Source organism: Colias eurytheme, chromosome 15 (genome assembly GCF_061535395.1).
Source record: "Colias eurytheme isolate Ceu_HAF_F1 chromosome 15, ilColEury1 Martin Lab GWU primary, whole genome shotgun sequence".
NCBI lineage: Eukaryota > Metazoa > Arthropoda > Insecta > Lepidoptera > Pieridae > Colias > Colias eurytheme.
Window position 1 is genome coordinate 9,976,535 of NC_142994.1, and position 22,030 is coordinate 9,998,564.

Sequence of the window (22,030 nt, forward strand, 5' to 3'; positions counted from 1 at the left end):
ATACAATTTTTTTTAACCACAGAACATGAACAACACATGAAAAAATTGATAGACATGTTAATATGTTCCATATGAAATAGCATTTCTTTAAATATTTTTTGTTTTAGATTGATTGATTTCTCAAGTACGAATGAATGAATGAGTCTTATATTCTAGACATATAAATTTTTTAAATTTTATGTGTACACTTAATAATTGATTGAAATAGATAAAAATAGATTCTGAATAACGCCTGCAATGCTGATAATGTACACACACAATTGAATAAAATAAAATATTAGGTCCATGATCCATTATTAAGTGTATCTTTCACAGTGTCATGTCCAGTTTCTATAATTTAAGACTTAATTACCTTTATAGATATTCTGAGCACAAGTAGAACATTTAAGAATATTATTTTTTAGAATCTTAAAGATTTTGGACATACTATTTGTAAAACCTCAAATAGCAACTTTCCGACACATTTTCAATACATAACACCTAAAACATTACAGAAACTGTGCACAAAATTACCCAATACTACACGCATACACACCTGTTCTGATAGCTGAAGTACTTCGCGTCCCGCGGTATGGTGCAGAGCTGCTTCCCGTAGCAGCAGAGCACCTGCGGGTTGAACGTGTACTTGCGGCCGCAGCAGTAGCCCAGCGATTTCATTACTAGGTCTATCTCCACCTCAAACACTTCGGATAACTGTGGGGGAATGGGGATTTAGAAAAATGATTAATTGACTCCTCTGATAGAAGAAAGGGAATATTATTTAGAATTCGCAAGAATATTTAAGAATACTTTTAACTTATAAGCAATGCAAGTTAATTTGATGCTTGAATTATTTAACACTATTAGGATATTTTTTTTACTTTTCACTTCATCTTAATTATTGGACACATAGTTCTTTTATCCATTAAGACATATTATTTTATGCAATGTTAGAACTTTAAAGTTACAAAATTGAAAATATAAAATAACTAGACACTTTAACAATACTTTTTCATATTATAGTACCAGAGTGCTATACTCGGGGCGCACGCCCTTGCCGCCGCCCATCACACCCCCGCCGGGCAGAACCCCAGTCTGCTGCTGCTGCAATTGGTTCTGTTGCTGTTGCGCCTGCTGCGCTTGCAACTGCTGCTCTTTTCTCTTCTGTATCTTGTATATCTTTTCGGCTAGTAAATGATAGTATTCCGAGTGCGTACTAGCCATTTCATACATGTCGCCTTCTACTTTTCTCGCGTATGCGACTAAATTGTGCATACGTTTGTCTTGCATTGCCGTGGGATCGGGTGTAGGGAAAATGGCTTGAACCCTGTTTAGAATAACACATTTTTAGTTTTATGGCATAAGAAAAGTTATAATGTACAATCAGACTATATATTGCAACAATATTACTGTACAGTGCTGTGTGCTACTACTTACAGTTTATGCACGAGGTGGTTTCTGCGATCAGGTGTTATAGACTGGTGCCACTCCTTGGTGCCCGATACGGGGTTGGCCGTCACCGGCCCGTCGCCTAGCTGCAACCCCCCAGCACCGAGCTATACAAATAACATACGATAAATTAATATTTTGTTTCATACCATTCAAATGAGATATTTTTAAAGAATAAAAAAGATTATATCACGAGGCGGGGTTCCAACTGATCGATTATTTTCTATTATTTAAAAATTTCTCAACATTCCATAATGTACAAGAAAATACAAATCCTTCTTGTACTTAAATAATCAAGAAATAAATAAAAAACCGGCCAAGTGCGAGTCGGGCTCGCGCACAAAGGGTTCCGTAGCAGCAAATATAATAAATTACAGTTAAATCAACCTATCTCAAAAACTATAAGAGATACTTTGATCAAACCAAAAATCGTTGAAAGAGTTAATTAGCATGCATCACCTCTATTTTTTTTAGAATTTTATACCCCGTAGTTATAAAAATAGAGGGGGGGGGACATACTTTTTACGACTTTGAGAGCTGATATCTCAAAAACCGTTCACTTTAAGAAAAATGTTTTTTAGAAAACTTTATATCATTTTAAAAGACCTTTCCATTGATACCCCACACGGGTATGTACATCGAAAAAAAAAATTTCATCCCTCAGTTACATGTATGGGGGGCCCCACCCCCAATTCTTTTTTTTACTATTTAGTGTCATATTTTTGTAGCGGTTCATACAACACATATTCCCATCAAATTTCATCACTGTAGTACTTATAGTTTCCGAGTAAATCGGCTGTGACAGACGGACAGACGGACAGACGGACAGACGGACATGACGAAACTATAAGGGTTCCGTTTTTGCCATTTTGGCTACGGAACCCTAATAAAAAATTGTTTATTTATGAAACACACATTCTGCTACAAGTAAACTAAGTGTAAATTTTTGAGTAAAGTATTGAAAAAATTTAATTTTCAAGACAATGTGCAGAGCAACACAATCCAAGTGTCGTCACTCACCTGCTGCTGCTGCACGTCCTGCTGCTGGTGGAACAGCTGCTGCACGGGCTGGTGCGGCGCGGCGACGCTGGCGCCCACGCCGCCCACGCCGCTGACGCCCACGCCGACGCCAATTGTAGCGTGGGACACGGCAGCCGCTGTGACCACACATAGTTATAGTTAAACTGCATTTTTAAAGTGTTGTGTTCAAGTTAACTTTTTAGGCCAAAGATGTATACTTTTTAAAGTTTTGTGTATAGTGCATACATATGTTAAATGTGACATTATTTAACGATGTTTTTATGTGTAATGCAGCAGCAGTGAATATCGATAATTACAGCAGAGAGGCAGACACAAAACGTTCCGAACCCTCCCACTCAGATAGAAAATGATAACAAAAACTTTTTGGTTGCAAAATTTGTTTAAGCATGGTGTATAAATAGGTAATTTAGAAGATACACTTACCATTCATAGTATTAGATCTAGTCCTATCTGGCTGTTTGAGTGGTAGACAGACAGGACAGTCATTCTTTTTGCAATGTTTCCAGTGATTGATGATTTGTCTTGATGATGAACAGTGAGGTACTGCACAGTTTTTTCCCGCCTAAAAATAATAATATTGTTATTCTCAAATAAAAAAATCAGGTTCAATTAAATTATTGAAATTCATCATGTAAAAGTAGAATAAAAAAGTAGAACAAAAACTGAAGTGTTAATTTTTACACCAATATTAATGATTTTATGTAGCAAAAAAAACTGTGGTAATGAACAACATTCTGAATGAGATATTGATGAGTGTTCAGATTGCATAAATTAACATAAAATAATGTTAGCATTTTTTATGTTCTAGTAAATAAGCTATGTTTCTTTTAATAAAAATAATTCATCTAATTTGGATTAACACATTTGACTTTTTATAAACCTATGTTATTTTATTTTTGTTAGTATAAATTAAAAAAATAATTCATCTAATTTGGATTAACACATTTGACTTTTTATAAACCTATGTTATTTTATTTTTGTTAGTATAAATTAATCAGTTTTATAATTTTGCATGAATTTTCATATCTGTCATAAGTACATGAGTTAAAAATTATTCAGTAATGATATTTAGATTATTTTATTTTATTTACATACAAAGTGCAGGCAAGTATGATCAATCACCAATGTTAATGTGTGATGACAAGAGGCTATTGATATGATCAAGTCAAGGATATGATTTAAAAAAATTACAGATTAAAAATACACTGCAATTATTTGTGAAATTGTCCATGAAAATAATATTTTCCTTGATAATATCATGATCACAACAAATTTTAAGCAAGATGACAATAAGCTTTCAGATTCGCTTCTAGACGTTATCTTGAATACATAAAAATGATTTAACTAATATGCATCAATGCATTTTAAGTCAGATATTCAAATAATTTTTTAAGATTCAAGCAATATAGCACATGTACATACATTGCACTATTAGATAAGCAACAAACATATAGCAGTATCCACAAACCTGACACGACATCATATGGTTGAGCACGCCCTTCATCGTCTTGCAGGGCGGTAGCGTGCACGTCCACGTCTCGCCGTTGGCCTGCGACTCGCGGCGCTGGCACTTGTGCGCGTGCAGCAGCATTACGAGATGCTGCTGGATCAGCTTGCGCTTCTCCGCGATCGAGCCCGTGCTCGGCGCGGCCGGCGCCGCCGCCGCCTGCGGCTGTGACTGACACGAGTGCATGCTCATTATGGTGAACAAATGGGGGTTGTTTGACCAAGAAATGCTTCTACAAGCGTTTGTAGGAGTAATTATGACACTTTTTAAACAATTTAAATATTTTATGGGCACATACTTCACCTACATTCATTTAAATACAATATTTTCAGTATATGTTCACGGATTGCTGATTGCTACTTGCTGTATGCTGGTCGCTGAATGATGATTGCTGATTCTGCTAATTCTGCTGTTCTGTTAATTTCTATCCCGCTCGAATGCTGCTGCTAGATATTCTGGTAGGGGGTTTTGCTGCTGGCTGGCTGTACTTTGCTCGGGGCGATGTGCGTGGCGACACGTGGGAGCTGACGCAAGCTCACTGACCTCTATAACTTTATAGAGGTCAGTGCGCAAGCTCTTTTGTGGCTTCAAAATGCTGGATTTTGTCTCGTTAAAATGCTAATTTTGGCTGCTGTTGAATTATATGCTGCTTGCTTGTTGCTAGTATGCTAGTTATAAGATCATATACTGAATAAATATCACGGGGGAAGAAGGGACACGTGGATTTCCGGTTCCACGTCACACGCTAATAAATATATATGATTTACGCGGATTCGAGCGGATAGATAGAGCACTCGGGCGCTGCTACGAATGAACTGCGCTAAGCGCTTTCCGGCCGGCTCGGCCGTCGCCAATGGCCGTCGCACGATAATACTGCGGATGCAGCTTGACCTCATTTACGTTATTGCTCAATAATTAAGTATTGTAATATGTAATGTTTTTTTTTTTTTTTTTTTCTCATTTCATCTGCAATCAGCGGTTTTCGCTATAAGCCAGTCTTTCCCAACGTGGGCGATAACGCCCCCTTGTGGGCGCTGCAGGCCTAAAGGGGGGCGGTAAGAGAGCCAGAAAAAAAAGGGGGCGTTGTGTAGGGCTTTGGGGTCGATTTATAATTTCATCTACCTAGCTATGAAGACTCTTAGACACCGACTGAGCTCTCGACTTCGAGAGTCGACATCTTGTGAACATCAACTAATATTAATGAAGATATAGCTCAAACTCGGTTCGATATAATAGACCGCGGGCAATCATGTTTTAACAAGTTTTTGTTAAATAATCCGATTTGTACATTCCTGTATCAATCGGCTGGTTCTATAATACCTACATACTTGTTCTTGCTTGTCGAGTAGATACGATTGGGCGTCGAATGAGATAAACGAGTTTATGCACGTTTGTCTTATTCCTGTTGGTGCGTGCTGCTTATGCAATCCTGTATAAACGACGTAAATTTATTTTATTTTCATTTGCGGTTTCGCGCATAATAGATAAGCAGTAGAGATAAACTACGATAACATGGCGCGCCCCTCCAAATTAAGGCCGCTGCATACGTGACGGGATTTTACCCGGACGGGACGTGACGGGAAGTTTTGGAAACATCGTTGCATACAAAATGTATCCAAATACGCATATGTCACGGGAACATCGACGGGACGGGAACGTGGACGGGAAAAATATCGTCGCCGACGATGTTTAGCACGTCCCGTCCCGCACGTGCCCCGTCCCGTCCGTGATTTCGCTACGTATGCACAGTCGCTCCGTTCGTGCCGGAGAGATTAGTAGTGACGCCTTCCAAGTATCGAAAATGGACGACGAAAAACTAATCGAATGTGTTCGCTCATATCCAGCGTTGTATAGTATAGCGAACCCACAATATTTAGATATTTAGATATTGTGGTATTCCTAACTATACTTAGTCCTTTTCACCTATGATGATTCCTGTGACACTTCATCGTGTTCTGAATTACGTAGGTATTTTATGTTTAAAATGCCAAAATAATTTTAGTGCATAATATTTTTGTTTTATGGCGGCATTATTACCAAAAATATAAAAATGAAACATCTTAAGCTTATAAATCAAAAACAGTATTGTTTAGTTTAAATTCAAATTCAAATTTCTTTATTTGCAGAATGTAGATTACAAAGATGTTAATGTTTTCTTGACGGTCGTAGCTTCTTCGTCATCTAGAGCAATAGCAATTAAAGCCAATTCTTGAATTGAAAAATCCATCTTTCGTTGTTCACAACACTAGCACGTTAGATCAGAATCACGTCACGGTGCGTATGCGTTTGCTCCACGTTCCCGTTGTGAACGAGGCAATCACGTGCCCGTCCCGCTCACGTCCCGTCCGAGGTATTTTCCCGTCACGTATGCAGCGGCCTTTACTGTTTCAATGTGTGTAGTGACATCCTTACGAAGGAGTTTGTATGTAGTAAATTTGTACCGTGTATTCGTCTTTAGTACTTTACGTCCAGATTTGTTGGTCAACTAATCATAAGTTGCCGAGCGCCCAAGACAACGCACGTATCGTTTTCATAGAATACGTCAGTGCCACAGAGCAATTAGTGTCAGTGCAGCGCCATTACTAATAATAATGAGCGATTAGAGCGTGCAGCGTGACTAGTCGAGCAACAAATCCGTGGATTTGTTTTTGTTTGACGGCCGTCTCATTATAGTAGGGGAGCCCAGGATGCTAAATGTGGATTTATTCGAGCGTCACGGGAACCTATTAGAATTGGTAGATTAGACCATAGCGAGAAAAAAAGGTCCTATAATGTTTTCACTTTTAGCGGTGGGGAAGGGTTTTTTGATTTTTTTTTTAATTTAAAAAAGAAAAAAATTGGCTTGGAAAACTCAAGCGCGTTAGATATTGATATTTTGCATGCTCCAGGACGTCACTGAAAAAAAGTATACGTTAATCTGACGATTTAAGTGGCGATTTAAAAGAAAAAAATTGGCTTGGAAAACTCAAGCGCGTTAGATATTGATATTTTGCATGCTCCAGGACGTCACTGAAAAAAAGTATACGTTAATCTGACGATTTAAGTGGCGAAAGGGTAAAAAATTAAAGTAATATTATTCGAGCGCGTCAGATTAATATATGGGGGGGTTAATTACAATATAAGAAGTCCCCATTTCGCTAATCTGACGATTCGAGCTCAACCTTAGGGAATTATGGATTATTCAAATTTTCCAGCGGGGCCCTGAGCGCACCCACCAACCATAACTGCTCATATTGACTAGAGGTACTAATGAATAGCTAAGGTACCGTCCCTTATAGTAATCTGACGCGCTCGAGTAAATCCCAAAATCCCCTCTTGGGCTCCCCTACTATTACGCACACATGCGTTGTGAATCTTGGTGGTGCATTGTAAATACTTTCACAAATACTTTCAAACGTTTTGAATTTTGGAGGGGCGCGCCATGTTATCGTAGTTTATCTCTACTTGATTTCAACACTTACGTATTTCTCAAAACAAAACAATGTCGGAAGTAAAAAAGAAGAGACGGCAATATTTATAATAATTAAATTCGGATTTATTGAAAATCCCACAAACCATTCGTCGCCTTTGTGTCTTCTATGTCTAAAAACATTTTCGAACGAAGCAATGAAGCCTTCAAGACTGCAAGATCATTTGAATAAAATGCATCCAGATAAGAAAGACAAGAATGTAGCATATTTTCAAGACCTAGAGAAGAAGCATAATACTCAGCCAAGTGTATCAGAACTATTTTCGGCGGCTGCTAAGCAAGATGACGACGGACTTCGAGCTTCGTACAATATCTCTTTGTTAATTGCTCAAAAAGGCAAACCACACAACACCGGAGAAGAGTTAATTTTGCCAGCAATAAAGGAAGTAATAACTACTGTGCTTCATAAACCGGCCGCAGATATTATCCGAAAAATTCCTTTGAGTAATAATTCTGTGCAAAGACGAATTGATGAAATGGCTGAAAACATTGAAGAATCATTGTGCAATCATCTGAGGACTAGTCAATTCTCAATTCAGCTCGATGAGTCCACTTTACCAACTAATGAAGCGTTGTTGCTATATTACGGGAGGTTTATTAAAGATGAGAAAATACGTGAAGAACTATTGTTTGCCAGAAATTTGGAGACAGATACAAAAGGCGAAACCATATTCAATACAATGGAAAAGTTTTGTGAAGATAAAGAGATTCCTTTGAAAAATATTATATCAGTTGCTACGGATGGCGCTCCGGCTATGACAGGGCGCCATAAAGGCTTCATAGCGTACTTATAGAATAAAATTCCAGATGTCCTTGCTATACATTGCGTTATTCATAGACAACATTTGGTTGCTAGAAACTTAAGTGAACGACTATTTCAATCACTGCAATATGTCATTAAAGCAGTCAATAAAATCCGTAGCAGCTCTTTGAATGATAGATTATTTCATCAGCTTTGTGCTACTAATGACGAAGATTTCAACCGTTTGTTGCTTCATACTGAAGTTCGTTGGCTGTCAAGAGGCAATTGTCTGATTCGATTTTACAACCTGTTTGACTCTGTGATAGAGTTCTTGGAAACTAAAGATACAGAACTGCGCAACAAGCTCATAACATCAAATAATGATATAGCTTACATGACAGACCTGTATAAATTGTTCAACGACATGAACCTCCAACTGCAAGGCGATGAACTAAATTTAATTAAAACAAAAATTTCGTTGCTGCTTTCGCAGCCAAACTGCTTCTGCACAAAAAGAATATGGGCAGACGTGAGTTTCACAATTTTCCGAATTTATCAGTATTCTGCAGTAACGACGACTTGTTTGCCTACTGCCAACATTTGGAAAACCTCCACATTGACTTCACCGAACGATACCAGGACATTTTAAACTTGGAATTATACCAGATTGGGTGTTGGATCCGTTTTCAAATGTCAACACAGCAATGTCACCTCAGCTGGAAGAAGAACTTATAGAATTGACAACAAACGAAGAAACAAAAATCAAGTTCAAAAATGGATATGGTCAATTGTTCAACGATTCTTGATAGCATTCCCATCGTCATATTTGTGTGAACGTGGATTTAGTGCTGTGGCAACGCTGCTTACTAAAAAGAGAAATCGTTTGCGTGTTACCGAACGTGGCGACTTGCGGCTGTTTTTGAGTAAATTGGAACCTGATATCAACAAACTTATTGAACAGCATTAGATTCAACCTTCACATATTAATTTAAGTTTTTTAGCATAGATTAAGTAGGTAAGTAGGTACAAGGAAAGTTTTCCAAAACATAAAAATGTGCCTTTATCATTTTCACTTAATTTTTAACCCGTTTAAGGTGATGAATTAATTTTTCTAACATTTACGGCCCTTTTCAAACCTTCGTAATTTTTATATTATTAAAGTTGTCGTGATGAAAATTCTTGACAAGAAAGTTCAATAGTAACACAATACGTCTACCGTTTTAGAAACATGATTCCATGATATTTTCTCGATAGAAAAAAAATACAAAGTTCTCATTGTTATTTTTTTTTTAATCTCTGGCATCTTCAAAATAACAAACGTAAAGTTACGACTTTTTGGATATTAACTATAAAATATACAACCTATACGTCTACCGTGTTAGAATTTTGAAATATGCGATGGTTTTGAAATAAACAAGAAATACTTGAAATTAGCGCGCGACCAGCCAATATAGCGAGAGCCGCCCTGTACCTTCCTACCCCGATCGCTGCACGAGTCATTCCCGCTACGGCCGTCACACGGGGAACTTGTGTCGCTCGCGCAATCGTAAAAAAGGGTGACAACACGATAAGACAAAATGAGACAAATGGGGACAATAAAGAAAATAAGAAGAAGAAACATAAAGGTTGGAGGAAAAAGAATGCTTACAATTGGAACAAATTAATGAAGTAAGTTGGTTTTATTTTAAATTTGATGATAATTGTATTATAGACGATGTTTGATATGTACCCCTGTTTTAAGTACATAACGAATGTGTAAGATTTTTTCATTTATAGCATAAATAATCTTTTCAGAAATCCGGAATCCAGAAGGAAAATAAACCCACTGATTGTTCACAATGTGAACCCACTCCTTCGTAAGTACCTTTATTCAGTCAAAAATGTATGTTATCAACGCTCTACTGGTTTTATCGCATGATTCCATTTTTAGCAAAAAGCAACAAAGTGCAAAGAAATAAAAAATCATGGTGAACTTAGTGGAAGTATGGTGGACGTAATATGGAACAGGAGCTCATTGGAGTAGTATTATATTTTAAAAAAATACGAAAAAATTTCAAGAATTACATTTCTTAGTAGGTGGTAGATAAGTATGTTGTATAAAGAATTTGATGTTGATATTTATTTCATTTATACTTACTACACCTGTGCGGGAAATTGCTTAGTAATAAAACAGGTTTATATTCATATTTACATAGTAATGTGAGTTTTCATTTCGAAAAATTTTGTGTAAGTATATTAAATTGAGTTCCTGGGTGATCTGGAAACACAATTGGGCCCGGAAGATGGCGCTGCAGTCACTCCTCCTAATGACATGAACCGATTTGGATGAATATTTGTGTGCACATTTCATTGTTGTGGGATGATTGGTTGATTCGCTTTCACATTAGCTAATATTATGTATTTTTGTTTTTAGAAAGTAAACTTAATTTAATGTTTATAATACATTATTATTGGTATAAATAAGCCAGTGTTCGTCTCACATTGCTGTACCTGCCTACCTACCCTACCAGGGCCTAACTTTGTTCTGGCTATTTTATTTTGATTATTTGTAATGAATAATTACAATTATAATAGAGTGCAAAAAATAAATACATGCGTCAATATATTTTGTGTTTTTTTTTAAACAATTTTTTTATTTAAAAAAATATCATTCCGACCGCGGCTTTGCCCGCGTGGAATTAGATTATATCGTGAATCCTGTCTTATCCCACAGAAGTGTTCAGTTCGGATAAAAAGTATCCTATGTGTAAATCCAGGCAATTAGCTATATTTTATCAAAATTGGTAATGTAGTCTTGACGTGATTAAGTAACAACTAACAAAAAAATATACAAATTAACATCCAAAGTTTCGCATCAGTTTTACTGTATTAGTGATATCTTCCACTCTTGACTTTGACTGAGAAGAATTAGGGTTTATAACTTCTTTCAGAAATATTACCTTTCATTTCTGGGCATGATGTAATATCTACGTCAGCATCAAATTCTATCTAAATCCATTCAGTAGTCCGCGTTATTGAGTACCATTTCATTTTTTCAGAGTAACAATATTTTTTGTTATTTTAAAGATTATTTATAACCTGTATTATTTTGTAATAAAGTAAACATTACGAAATAATAATAATTATTAATAATGTCTAAGTAGTAGTTAAAAAGAAGATTATTTGTTTATAAGCAAGAAAATAAAACCAATAAATCAACAATTAAATATAATTATGTATAACAATATTATAACTGTATGACGACTCCATACATGTTTGTCCCGAGTCGGCCAGCGGCAGCGCGGCGAGTTTGCAAGAAAGACATCGCGCACACCCGCGATCGCGATAGCGAACTATTAGACTCCGCCCACCAAGCAGTGGATTTTTTTTTGTGTATCGTCTTAACACAGTGTATATTATTTTATCATGAAAATGGAATCCCCCATTTAATTTTTCTAAAAAACTTATATTACCATAGGTAAGTAAATTAACGCGAACGGTAATTAATTAATTAGGTATGCTGCGATCTTCTGTTCCATTCAATAGTGAATGAACTAAAGCTTAAGCATGGAAAAAATGTGAACTCGTTTCCATTATCGAAATTTGTTTATCGATACTTCCGCACTAGTCGATAAATGCCAACGATGTAAGTTTTGTAGGACGTAAACGTAAAGTCAGATTGATATAATTTCTCGTAAATGTTAAGAATTGTTATAATTCCAACGGAATATCATTGTTATGCCATAAAGCTACGTAAAAATTAATATTTAGGTGTGTTGGGTGTACTAATGAAAGACTCGCTATGAAGCCATTGAGATAATATTACTTCGTATGGAGCAGACACCACGAACAAAATCTGTGCGCCAAGCGCGGCGGCGCGGGGCGCGCGAATGACGGCTAGACAGTCATAGATTATGCGATGTCACTGACTCACCGCTATAGAGGCGACACTTTGTTTCATTCTGTCTATTTTATTGGGTCCACTCCTTACATGCACGTTGACTTGAAATTTTCTTTGTACTTACTTAATATTTATTTTAGGTATAAACTGACTTTACTACGCGGGGCTAACAATATCTGGCATATAATATAGGATGATGTAAATAGTGACGTCATATGGAATGGGAATTCAGTTCAGGGCTATGGGAAGTTTCATTCCTTACAAATTGAGCCTTTTTTAGAAAAAAAAATAAAAGCCGTGTAATTTTGTACAAAATGTTTATTTAGTTCATCATCCTCAGAACATGTTCCCGGCTCAGAAATTGCTTGCATTGTTCCAGTACTATTGTAGCACACCTTCGGCTAAAATAAATATAACATAATGTTAGTGATGGCTAAAATAATATTTTATTTGTTATACAAATCCGTAAAATTTTATTATTATTACTAACATCAATACAAGGAACAGCAGACTTCTTTAGAAAACGCCTTCCCGCTTTTGTGGTATATTTATCCTCATCGCGAAAATGCAATGAATAGACGCAAGTTCTATCGGATGGTAACCAGATTTCTTCACTGCGGTTGTTTTGGACAAATTTTACCCATTTTCCCTTTCTTCACGGCCCAGACATGGAAACCTTGAATAGAAAAAATATTAATTACTTATCTCTGAACTAGCGGTCCACCCCGGCTTCGCCCGTGGTACATATTTCGCAATAAAAAGTAGCCTATGTTCTTTCTCAGGGTCTAAAGATTGTCTGTGCCAAATTTCATCAAAATCGGTCCAGTAGTTTATGAGCCGATTCATTACAATCAAACAAACAAACAAAGTTTTCCTCTTTATAATAGTAGTGCAGATAAATAAATAATAATTCAATTATACGTTCAAGTCAGTAGCTTATACAATATCAATTAAAAACTTGATTAAAATCAATTAACAAAAAAAAATTGGTGATTAAGTTATTGATTTTTATATTTCATGATTTCACCTTTTTTCAATTAACAACCAGTCTATGCTTTTCTAAATATGTAAAATTATTATTTTATACTATAAAAATATACGCCAGCAAATATTACTAACAACACTTATTTCATGCCCAATGTCATATCTTAAATTTTTAATCTATGACAAATGACGCAAAATGTCGCCCGCCAAAAATTTTGCTCTAACTAAGTTTTAAAAATTATTATCTAGTTACTTACTGATGAAAAGTTATTCCTTTGCACTTTTCCGTATTATTTGTGCAATATCGTAACACACACGTAGGCATATTTGATGCGTTTCACTTTAAAACAAATAAAAAATGAGCGTGACGTTCACGCCAATGAGCGAGCAAGCGACTGAGTGCAGTTACGCCAGATGGCGTATGTTGAGCGGAACATAATGTAGGCGGTGTCGTCTCCATTATGTGTATCTCAATGTATGAAGCATACATATTTAATGTGCGCGGCGTAATTACGTCCGGCAACGACAATTGGGAGTTTCACACTGTGTTATACATTTAATTCAATATTACATATATTTTGTACGTAAGCAAAACCCTTACAAATTACAATATGGGGAACCCTTTTACAAAAAAAAAAAAAAAATATGGAAAAATTTAAACAATTAATAGAAAACAGGCAAATACAAGTTACATGGTTATCACACAAATTGGTCGTAAACAAGCGTGTCACATTACAATACGTTATCTGAGTTACAATTACGAAACATAAAAACAAAATAAAATACAATATAGAATTAAAGATATTGTAAACAATAGGTAAGGTAAAATCTAATTAACGTAATATGTTTATACACTATAATAATTATGTTTACGATACTGTTCGGTTTTTTAAAACTAACTACTATGTTATATGAAAGCAATGGTATAATTTAAAATTCTCTAGAATATTCGATTATAGTATTTAGATCTGCCGTAACAACGTTTGCGCTCCCGTATATAATCTAAAATTCTAGAGAACTTTAAATTATTCCATTTCTTTCATAAAACATATAATATGTATTTTTTTTATTGCAAATTTTTAAGCATTAACCTATCATTTAGTGTGTATTTTTTATTTTTTTTTAACTCTGTTGTAAGAACTAGAAATTCGACGCCATATACGCATAAAATTTCATCAAAGTAAGGCTATTTTAACTTAGATGTTCTTTGAATTTTTCAATAAAAGTACATAAATTGCCTCGAACATATTTTAGGATGTCTCAATGTCTTTACTGTAGTATATTTTATAAGAAAACTTCTTCTATTAAATTCCGTGTAAAATACAAAGACACGAACGTCCCGCATGGAAAAAATTGAAAAACGCCTTAGGTTATTGGCTATTAAACAAACTGGACAATGAATATCAATAAATTGTCTCGAACGTATTTTAGATATTGAATGAATCTTTAATTTAAGATATCATCACACATTGTTACTAATTTAGGCATGACGAAAGATTTTGAAATCCTCTTCCATAATGTGTGTATACGTTTACTATACAAGAAAAACCCTATATTTCGGTAATATACTTAAATTTAACGAAGATAAAAGCCATTTTTCAAAAAATATTTATTAACTGTGCCAAAACAGCTCGCAGGTGTCATGGCGTAGGCGTGACGTCATTCTTTAGTAAATACGTAATTATTTGTACGCATTGCGAAGAAAATTAAAAAAATATTTATTTAATATGTGTTATAAAAACGAATTTCAAAGTTTATAAGTGGTGTGCAGTATTGCAGTGTGAATCCACATAAAAATAATGCTCAAAAATGTGTTAGTAATTATTTCAAGCGAGAAAATAATAAGAAATGATTGTATAAAGTTGGCGCGGAGAACCCCGAACCATGTATTCGTGAATTCGCAATTATATTTCTGTTCTGAGTCGATAAAGCATACGTGAAACAATAAAAAATAAATAAAAATGCGTATTCTCAACATATTCATAACAACAAAACACATCTGACGTGAGTTGTTTACTTAAGCGTGACGTCACGCGTGTTTTAGTCAAAATGGCCAACTGCAGAATTTCAATGTTTTATTTTATTGATAATCTCATTAATCTTAATGTTTTTAAGATTTCTAAGTCACTATATTTAATATATTTATTATACATTTTCCCTTAAAAATACTAATACGATCATTTATGGATACTGTCGTCATGCCTATTACAGAAACAAGTAATAGTACGAGATCCGGCTGCAGGATTAGTGCGTTCATCGGTTTTTTGCTGAAAACCGAATTTTTATGTATATTTATAATTAGGAGAATATATATCGACTAGGTTGCCAGTCAAAATTTGGCCGCAACCATGTTTAATTAAAATTTTTCTAATCGATTTTTGGGAAAAAAATTCGTTCACTTGTTTTTTGAATAAAATGTAGTCTACATCACGGCAAATGATATAAAGATTCTAAAAAATCACGGTTGCCGCTTTTCACCTGGCCGCAACATCTTGGCAGCCTGGTGCAAACAGGTATGATTTCGATTCATTTTTACGTTCATAACGTACATTTATGAATCATATATCAAATTAAAGCTAATTTTTTTCTATTTATTATCATATATGGTTGCCTAATTAAATCCGGCCGCAAATAAGGGTTGCCGGCTGTTAAAAATTATAAATATTTACGCCTATTAGTACACCGACGCATTCTTTTTATGTATATTTATAATTAGGAGAATATATATCGACTAGGTTGCCAGTCAAAATTTGGCCGCAAGCATGTTTAATTAAAATTTTTCTAATCGATTTTTGGGAAAAAAAATCGTTCACTTGTTTTTTGAATAAAATGTAGTCTACATCACGGCAAATGATATAAAGATTCTAAAAAATCACGGTTGCCGCTTTTCACCTGGCCGCAACATCTTGGCAGCCTGGTGCAAACAGGTATGATTTCGATTCATTTTTACGTTCATAACGTACATTTATGAATCATATATCAAATTAAAGCTAATTTTTTTCTATTTATTAACATATATGGTTGCCTTATTAAATCCGGCCGCAAATAAGGGTTGGGATTAAGGATGAACGCAATTAAGGATGAACGCACTAATCCTGCAGCCGGATCTTAGACTATAAAAATCACTCTAAAATCGATAAGGACTCTTAATTACCTACGTTGACGACTAAGACGTCACTTATTACATTGTGATTTGTGAATTGTGTGCTTCAATCAGTAATAAAACAGATTCAATAGAGGAAAGACGTTTCATTTCAACACAAAAACACAGTTTATGCAAAAACGAGCCTTATTGCCGCAACATATGGTCGCATTCGTACCGGATTAGCTGAGCTACAATCGAAGAACAAAAGAAGCACGCGTGCAATTATTGATCGCGATAAGACGCTCATTATACAACGTTATTTGTTACGAAGTTATTATTGAAAGACAATATATTTATTTATATATATGTTACCGGAAATGTATGACATCAAGGAATTGTATACAAATCCTAGGAAATGTGTACAATTCCGATACCATTTAGGAAATGTATAAAATATTGTTTAATAAACTATTTAATGCATAGATATCCTAGGAAATGTATAATCTTCCTAGGAATTGTATACAATTCCAATATCGTATTAGGAAATGTATAAAATAAATGATTTCTGTAATAAAACACTGTATCGGGTAAAGTACAGTACAGTCTGTACAGTCTTACCGTAAAATAATAATAATATGTTCATATTATCTTACTAATTAACATTTCTTAAATCAACTTATATTCAATCAAATCAAATTTTCATTTGGTTAGTAATCAGTCCCCTCGTCCCGCTGTCCCCTTGTACACGTCCCAGTCGGATTGTATAATCCGCCGTATTACAAACGGCCGACATTTTGTAATATGCCGAAATTCGTCTTTTTCCAAAATTCTACAAAAAGACGGTCGTGAGCCGACGGAGCCCCACTTCGTGGGGCTCCTATTTCTATCTAGTTTTAACAAAACACGAACCTAACCTAACCCACCCCCTTATCCAAACCAAAAATTCTGATTACGAATTTTCGGCCCTCCCCCCATCGACCCGCGTACCTTCCAATATCTTAGATGTTTTACATTTCCGATTGCTATTTAGGAAATGTATAGATTTCCTAGGCAATGTGTATAAAATAATTTATTTCACACATTTCCGTACGATTTTAGGAATTACATACATTTCCTAGGAATTGTATACAATGACGGATTACATACATTTTCGTTAACATATATATTTATTTATTTGTTTATGGGTTGCGAAAGTTTGACCATATTTTCGAGTATCGTAGGAAACTTAAATGGCTGCCAATCCGTTCACGCCGGAATATTCATGTCCTCAATCTTCTCTACTCTATTCTTTTCTGTCCTAATTCCCCTTCCTACTTAAAATCTTATTTTAACTTCCTTGCAACTGATTCCTACTCTCTTAGATCTTCCAACAATCTTTTGCTTAGTTTCCCTATACACTCGACTAAATATTACACCTCCTCCTTCACTGTCACTGCCACAGACATATATTAAATATTAATATATGTCTGTGGTCACTGCAATCCGTTTATGGAACAACGGGAACAACCTACCTGAGAGAATTCGTCGTGCTCAAACAATAAACTCTTTTAAGAAAATGCTGAAAGATTATCCTTTCCCTCTAATTGTAGTATTTATGTAATTATCGTATTGCTGTTTGTATCTGTAAGTATGTGTATGATATTTGTATATGTATGTATGTATGTGATTATTATATTCTATACGTATATAATATTTATGTATATATGTGTTACTATATATTTTATTATTTAAATATTTATAACTCATGTTAATTATTGGCTCACACTACCGAAGTTATTATATTTTTATCCTCTACCCGACGCGACGGTTGCCTGGAAGAAATGGCTTATAGCCATAAGGCCGCCCACTGTATGCCGATTGTAGATATCTTTTATTTTGTGTCGTCTTCATTTTGTATTTCCTATACAGTGAAGAATAAATAAATAAATAAATATTTATGATGGCGAATAACAATACGGAACAAATCATACGTGTTTTGGAAAGTACGGCAGAACTCATCAAAAAAACGCAAATTAACATATATCTAAGTGTCCTAAACAAAGACAATCCAAAGGATATAATATATACAATCGCGAATTAAGCATTTGGAGGACTATTGGCAAACCTTTCAAAGCGCACACTTAGATTTAGTTAAAATAACGCCGCGGGAACAAAATGCGCTTTTACCATACTTCGTCAACGAAGAATTTTACATTCACGAGGAACTTTATTTATGCATACTAGCGGATTTGAAGGATAAATTATTGAACATGGAATCCACTGCATCAGCCCTGGAGTCCAGCCATGACAGCACCGTGGTACACATCAACGAACGAGTGAGGTTGCCGCGGATTGAGTTACCTACAGCTACGTTCGCCGGGAGCTATGAGGAATGGCCGACATTCAATGATTTATACCTAAGTTTAGTGCACAACAACAGCACGCTTTCCGAGGTACAAAAACTACACTACCTTAAGTCCAGTGTTTCAGGCGAGGCAGAAAGTTTATTACGTAATATTAGAATTACCGATGCTAATTATACACAGGCTTGGGAAACATTAAAATTAAGGTACGGAAATAAACGTTTAATTGTTAACTCTTTATTAAAACGATGTATTTCGCAAACTGCTTCTTAGTTAAAATCATTATTAGATACTACTAATGAAGTTTTAAATTTAAATGTATCCATCGACTCTTGGGATCCGATTATAATATTTCTCGTAGTGCAGAAGTTAGACCCAGAGTCTCATAAAGCGTGGCAGGAATTTGCGTACACAAAAAGTGAAGAGTTACCGAAGTGGTTAGATTTAAAACAGTATTTAGAGTGTAAATTTCGTCCATTAGAATTAATTACACCGCCTGTAAGGTCTACTAAAGAACGCGTTTTTCATGTAAGTACGTCCGTAAATTCTGTGAAATGTTGTATAATGTGTAATGAGAACCATAATCTGTGTAAATGTAAATCTTTTGCAAAAATGAATTGTAATGAACGTGTTGAATATGTAAAAAGTAAGAAATTGTGTTTTAACTGTTTGGCCCCTGGTCATTCGGCATTTAAATGTCGTATACCTTTGTCGTGTCACATATGTAAAAAGCGTCATCATTCTCTTCTACACCGATCAAATATAGGTAGGTACAGATTCGTCGGTATCCGAGGTTTCTACACAACCGTCGACATCAATGCGGACCGATGTAGATGAGAAGAAGGTGCATACTACAATGACGTCTTTACATAGTCTAGGAGATGGTGAAAATAAGGTAAGTCTCTTGGCAACTGCGGTAGTAGTCATTAAAGGTGAAAATGGACACACTACTACTCTTAAGGCACTAATAGATTCAGGGTCACATGCATGTTTTATTACCAAACGAGCTGAACAAGTCTTAAAGTTACAGCTCAAGCCGGTTAATATGATAGTTACTGGCATGGAGTCTTTGAAGGTAGGTACATGTAAAGAATGAAGTCAAGGTAAATATTTTGTCTCGGTGGGAACCTAAGTTTGAGTTACCAGTACACGCCTACGTGATGTCAAAGTATTTAAAAATAAACTTACCTTCGAAAAATAGTATTAAACATGAGCTTGTAAACTTTAACAATTTAAATTTAGCAGATCCAAACTTTTATGAATCGGGTTGTATGGATCTTTTATTAGGTGTAAATGAATACACGAAAATTCTACAAGAAGGTTTAATCAAGGGTCCCTCAGGTACTATATGTGCTCAAAATACCAACCTGGGCTGGATCATTATGGGTGGAATTAATATGAAAGTTAACGCTATACATAAGTCTTTAATGGTTACAAATTTAACTAGTGATTCAAATATTAATGACTTACTTAAAACTATATGGGAGATAGTCGATAGATATTGGTACTAAATAGAAAGTTAACTAAAGAAGAACAACTATGTGAAGATATATATGAAAGGACACATGAGAGAGATAGTAATGGAAAATATATAGTTACATTACCTTTTAAAACTGAAAAGCTGCTTTCACCTGAAGGAAACGAGAGAAGTAGCTGTAAGAAGATTATTGCAATTAGAGAGAAGATTTAAAAGAGATCCAGATCTGAAAAAAGAATACCTGAAAGTTAAGTATAGAAGAATATAAAGAATTAAAACACATTGAAGAAGTACCTGAAAAAGAAATAAATAAAAAAGCAGTTTACTTACCCCACCACGCCGTTGTACGCCAAGATAAGGAGACCACGAAGACTTGAGTTGTGTTCGATGCTTTCTGTAAAGGTTCTAACAACATATCATTAAATGATGAACTCTTACCTGGTCCAGTATTGCAAGAAGATCTCAGAAACATTATTATGAGGTGGAGAACTCATAAAATCTGTTTCGTATCAGATATTCAGAAAATGTACAGAATGATATGGATGAATAGGAATGATGTGGACTACCAAAGAATAGTCTGGCGAGATGATCCAGCTGAAAATATACAAGATATGAGATTACTTACCGTCACTTTTGGCACAGCATCCGCTCCATACCTAGCTCTAAGAACACTTAAACAACTTGCTGCTGATGAAGGTCATCATTTTCCTGAAGCTGCTAGAATATTAAACGAAGATTTTTACGTAGACGATTGCATGTCTGGTGGTGATCATTTAGAAAAATGTATTCAACTAAGAAAAGATTTGACGGAACTATTGCGAAGAGGAGGTTTTGATCTTAAAAAGTAGTCGTCTAATAGTGCAGAATTCTTACAATCTTTAGAAGCAAATGATAGATCTACAAAGGCGCATTTAGATATTAAATTAGATGGTATTGTCAAGGCATTAGATGTTCAATGGAATTTGGGAACGGATAGATTCGAATATAATTTTCATTTAGAATCAATAGAAACTGATAACGTTATTATAACTAAACGCAATATTCTTTCTGATATACAAAAATTATTTGACCCATTAGGATGGATTGCACCTTGCATTGTTTTAGCTAAAATTTTAATTCAGAAGTTATGGCTTGAAAAAGCAAACTGGGATGAGGATCTTAATATTTTTATAAAAGAAGAGCATCGAAAATGAAGAAATCCATAAAATTATTTGCAATCTTAAAGACAAATGTGCTGTTGGCTGGGATGGGATACCCACATCTGTCCTTAAATCTGCGAGGCATGTACTCGTCCCTATTCTCTGTCACGTTTTTAACCTTTCTATCTCAAAAGGCATATTTCCAACTGTTTTTAAGAGAGCTGTTGTCCACCCGATCTTCAAGAGTGGAGATAGAGATGGTGTCTCTAATTACCGCCCAATATCTGTGCTTTCAGCTATTTCTAAATCTTCGAAAAAATTCTAAATAATAGGCTCCTTACTTTTCTGAACTCTAATAATGTACTTTCAAAAAACCAATTCGGTTTTAGACGTGGCCATCCACAGAAGATGCATTGTTATCTTTGACTAATAGCATTATTAATAATTTTGAACAAAAAATGAAATCTGTTACTCTTTTTTTGGACCTTTCTAAAGCATTCGACACTGTCTCTATCTCTATTCTTCTATCTAAATTGGAACGCTGTGGTATTCGAGGCTCTGTTCTGGATATTTTTACAAGTTATCTTTCTGAACGTACGCAGTGTGTAGTTATTAATGATATTCTTAGTGAACTTGCACCAGTTACTTTTGGCGTACCACAGGGTAGCGTTTTAGGACCTACCCTGTTTTTCATCTACATAAATGATCTATGTAACATGTCTCTCAACAACTGTCAAATAATTTCGTATGCCGATGATACTGCTTTGATTATCCATGCCCGAACTTGGGAGGAGGTTCGTAGTGTCGCTGAAAATGCCCTAAATATTATTCAAGAGTGGCTCCGACTTAACCTTCTTACCCTAAATATTGTTAAAAGTAAATACATAACTTTTGCCCCCAAACTTTCTTCTTTGCCCCCCTCAAGTTTCAACATAT

At 35.2% G+C, this 22,030-nt stretch overlaps 1 protein-coding gene and 2 long non-coding RNA genes across 8 annotated transcripts in view; 1 reads left to right on the top strand and 2 right to left on the bottom strand.

The window, feature by feature from the left end:
* The window catches only part of LOC149902544 (CREB-binding protein-like), a 44,822-nt gene extending 39,966 nt beyond the window's left edge, over positions 1-4,856 (bottom strand). For 3 of the 6 annotated variants that reach the window (XM_090110492.1, XM_090110490.1, XM_090110489.1), the window contains exons 1-6: positions 3,938-4,856; positions 2,893-3,031; positions 2,449-2,585; positions 1,417-1,535; positions 1,006-1,306; positions 536-693 (exon numbers count right to left, since the gene is read on the bottom strand). In XM_090110492.1, coding sequence (XP_089966618.1) covers positions 536-693; positions 1,006-1,306; positions 1,417-1,535; positions 2,449-2,585; positions 2,893-3,031; positions 3,938-4,168 — 1,085 coding nt within the window. In that variant the 5' untranslated portion in view covers positions 4,169-4,856. The remainder of the gene's footprint in view (positions 1-535; positions 694-1,005; positions 1,307-1,416; positions 1,536-2,448; positions 2,586-2,892; positions 3,032-3,937) is intronic. The other 3 variants (XM_090110491.1, XM_090110493.1, XM_090110494.1) reach the window with 3 other exon arrangements.
* Positions 4,857-9,396: 4,540 nt separating this feature from the next.
* On the top strand, positions 9,397-11,386 carry LOC149902545 (uncharacterized). The gene is made up of 3 exons (XR_016457544.1): positions 9,397-9,855; positions 9,982-10,043; positions 10,118-11,386. It is a non-coding gene; the product is annotated as an uncharacterized LOC149902545 (long non-coding RNA).
* A 993-nt stretch (positions 11,387-12,379) lies between these two features.
* Positions 12,380-13,511, bottom strand: LOC149902546 (uncharacterized). The gene is made up of 3 exons (XR_016457572.1): positions 13,309-13,511; positions 12,558-12,743; positions 12,380-12,468 (listed from the first exon to the last, which is right to left on the bottom strand). It is a non-coding gene; the product is annotated as an uncharacterized LOC149902546 (long non-coding RNA).
* Between the last annotated feature and the right edge of the window lie 8,519 nt (positions 13,512-22,030).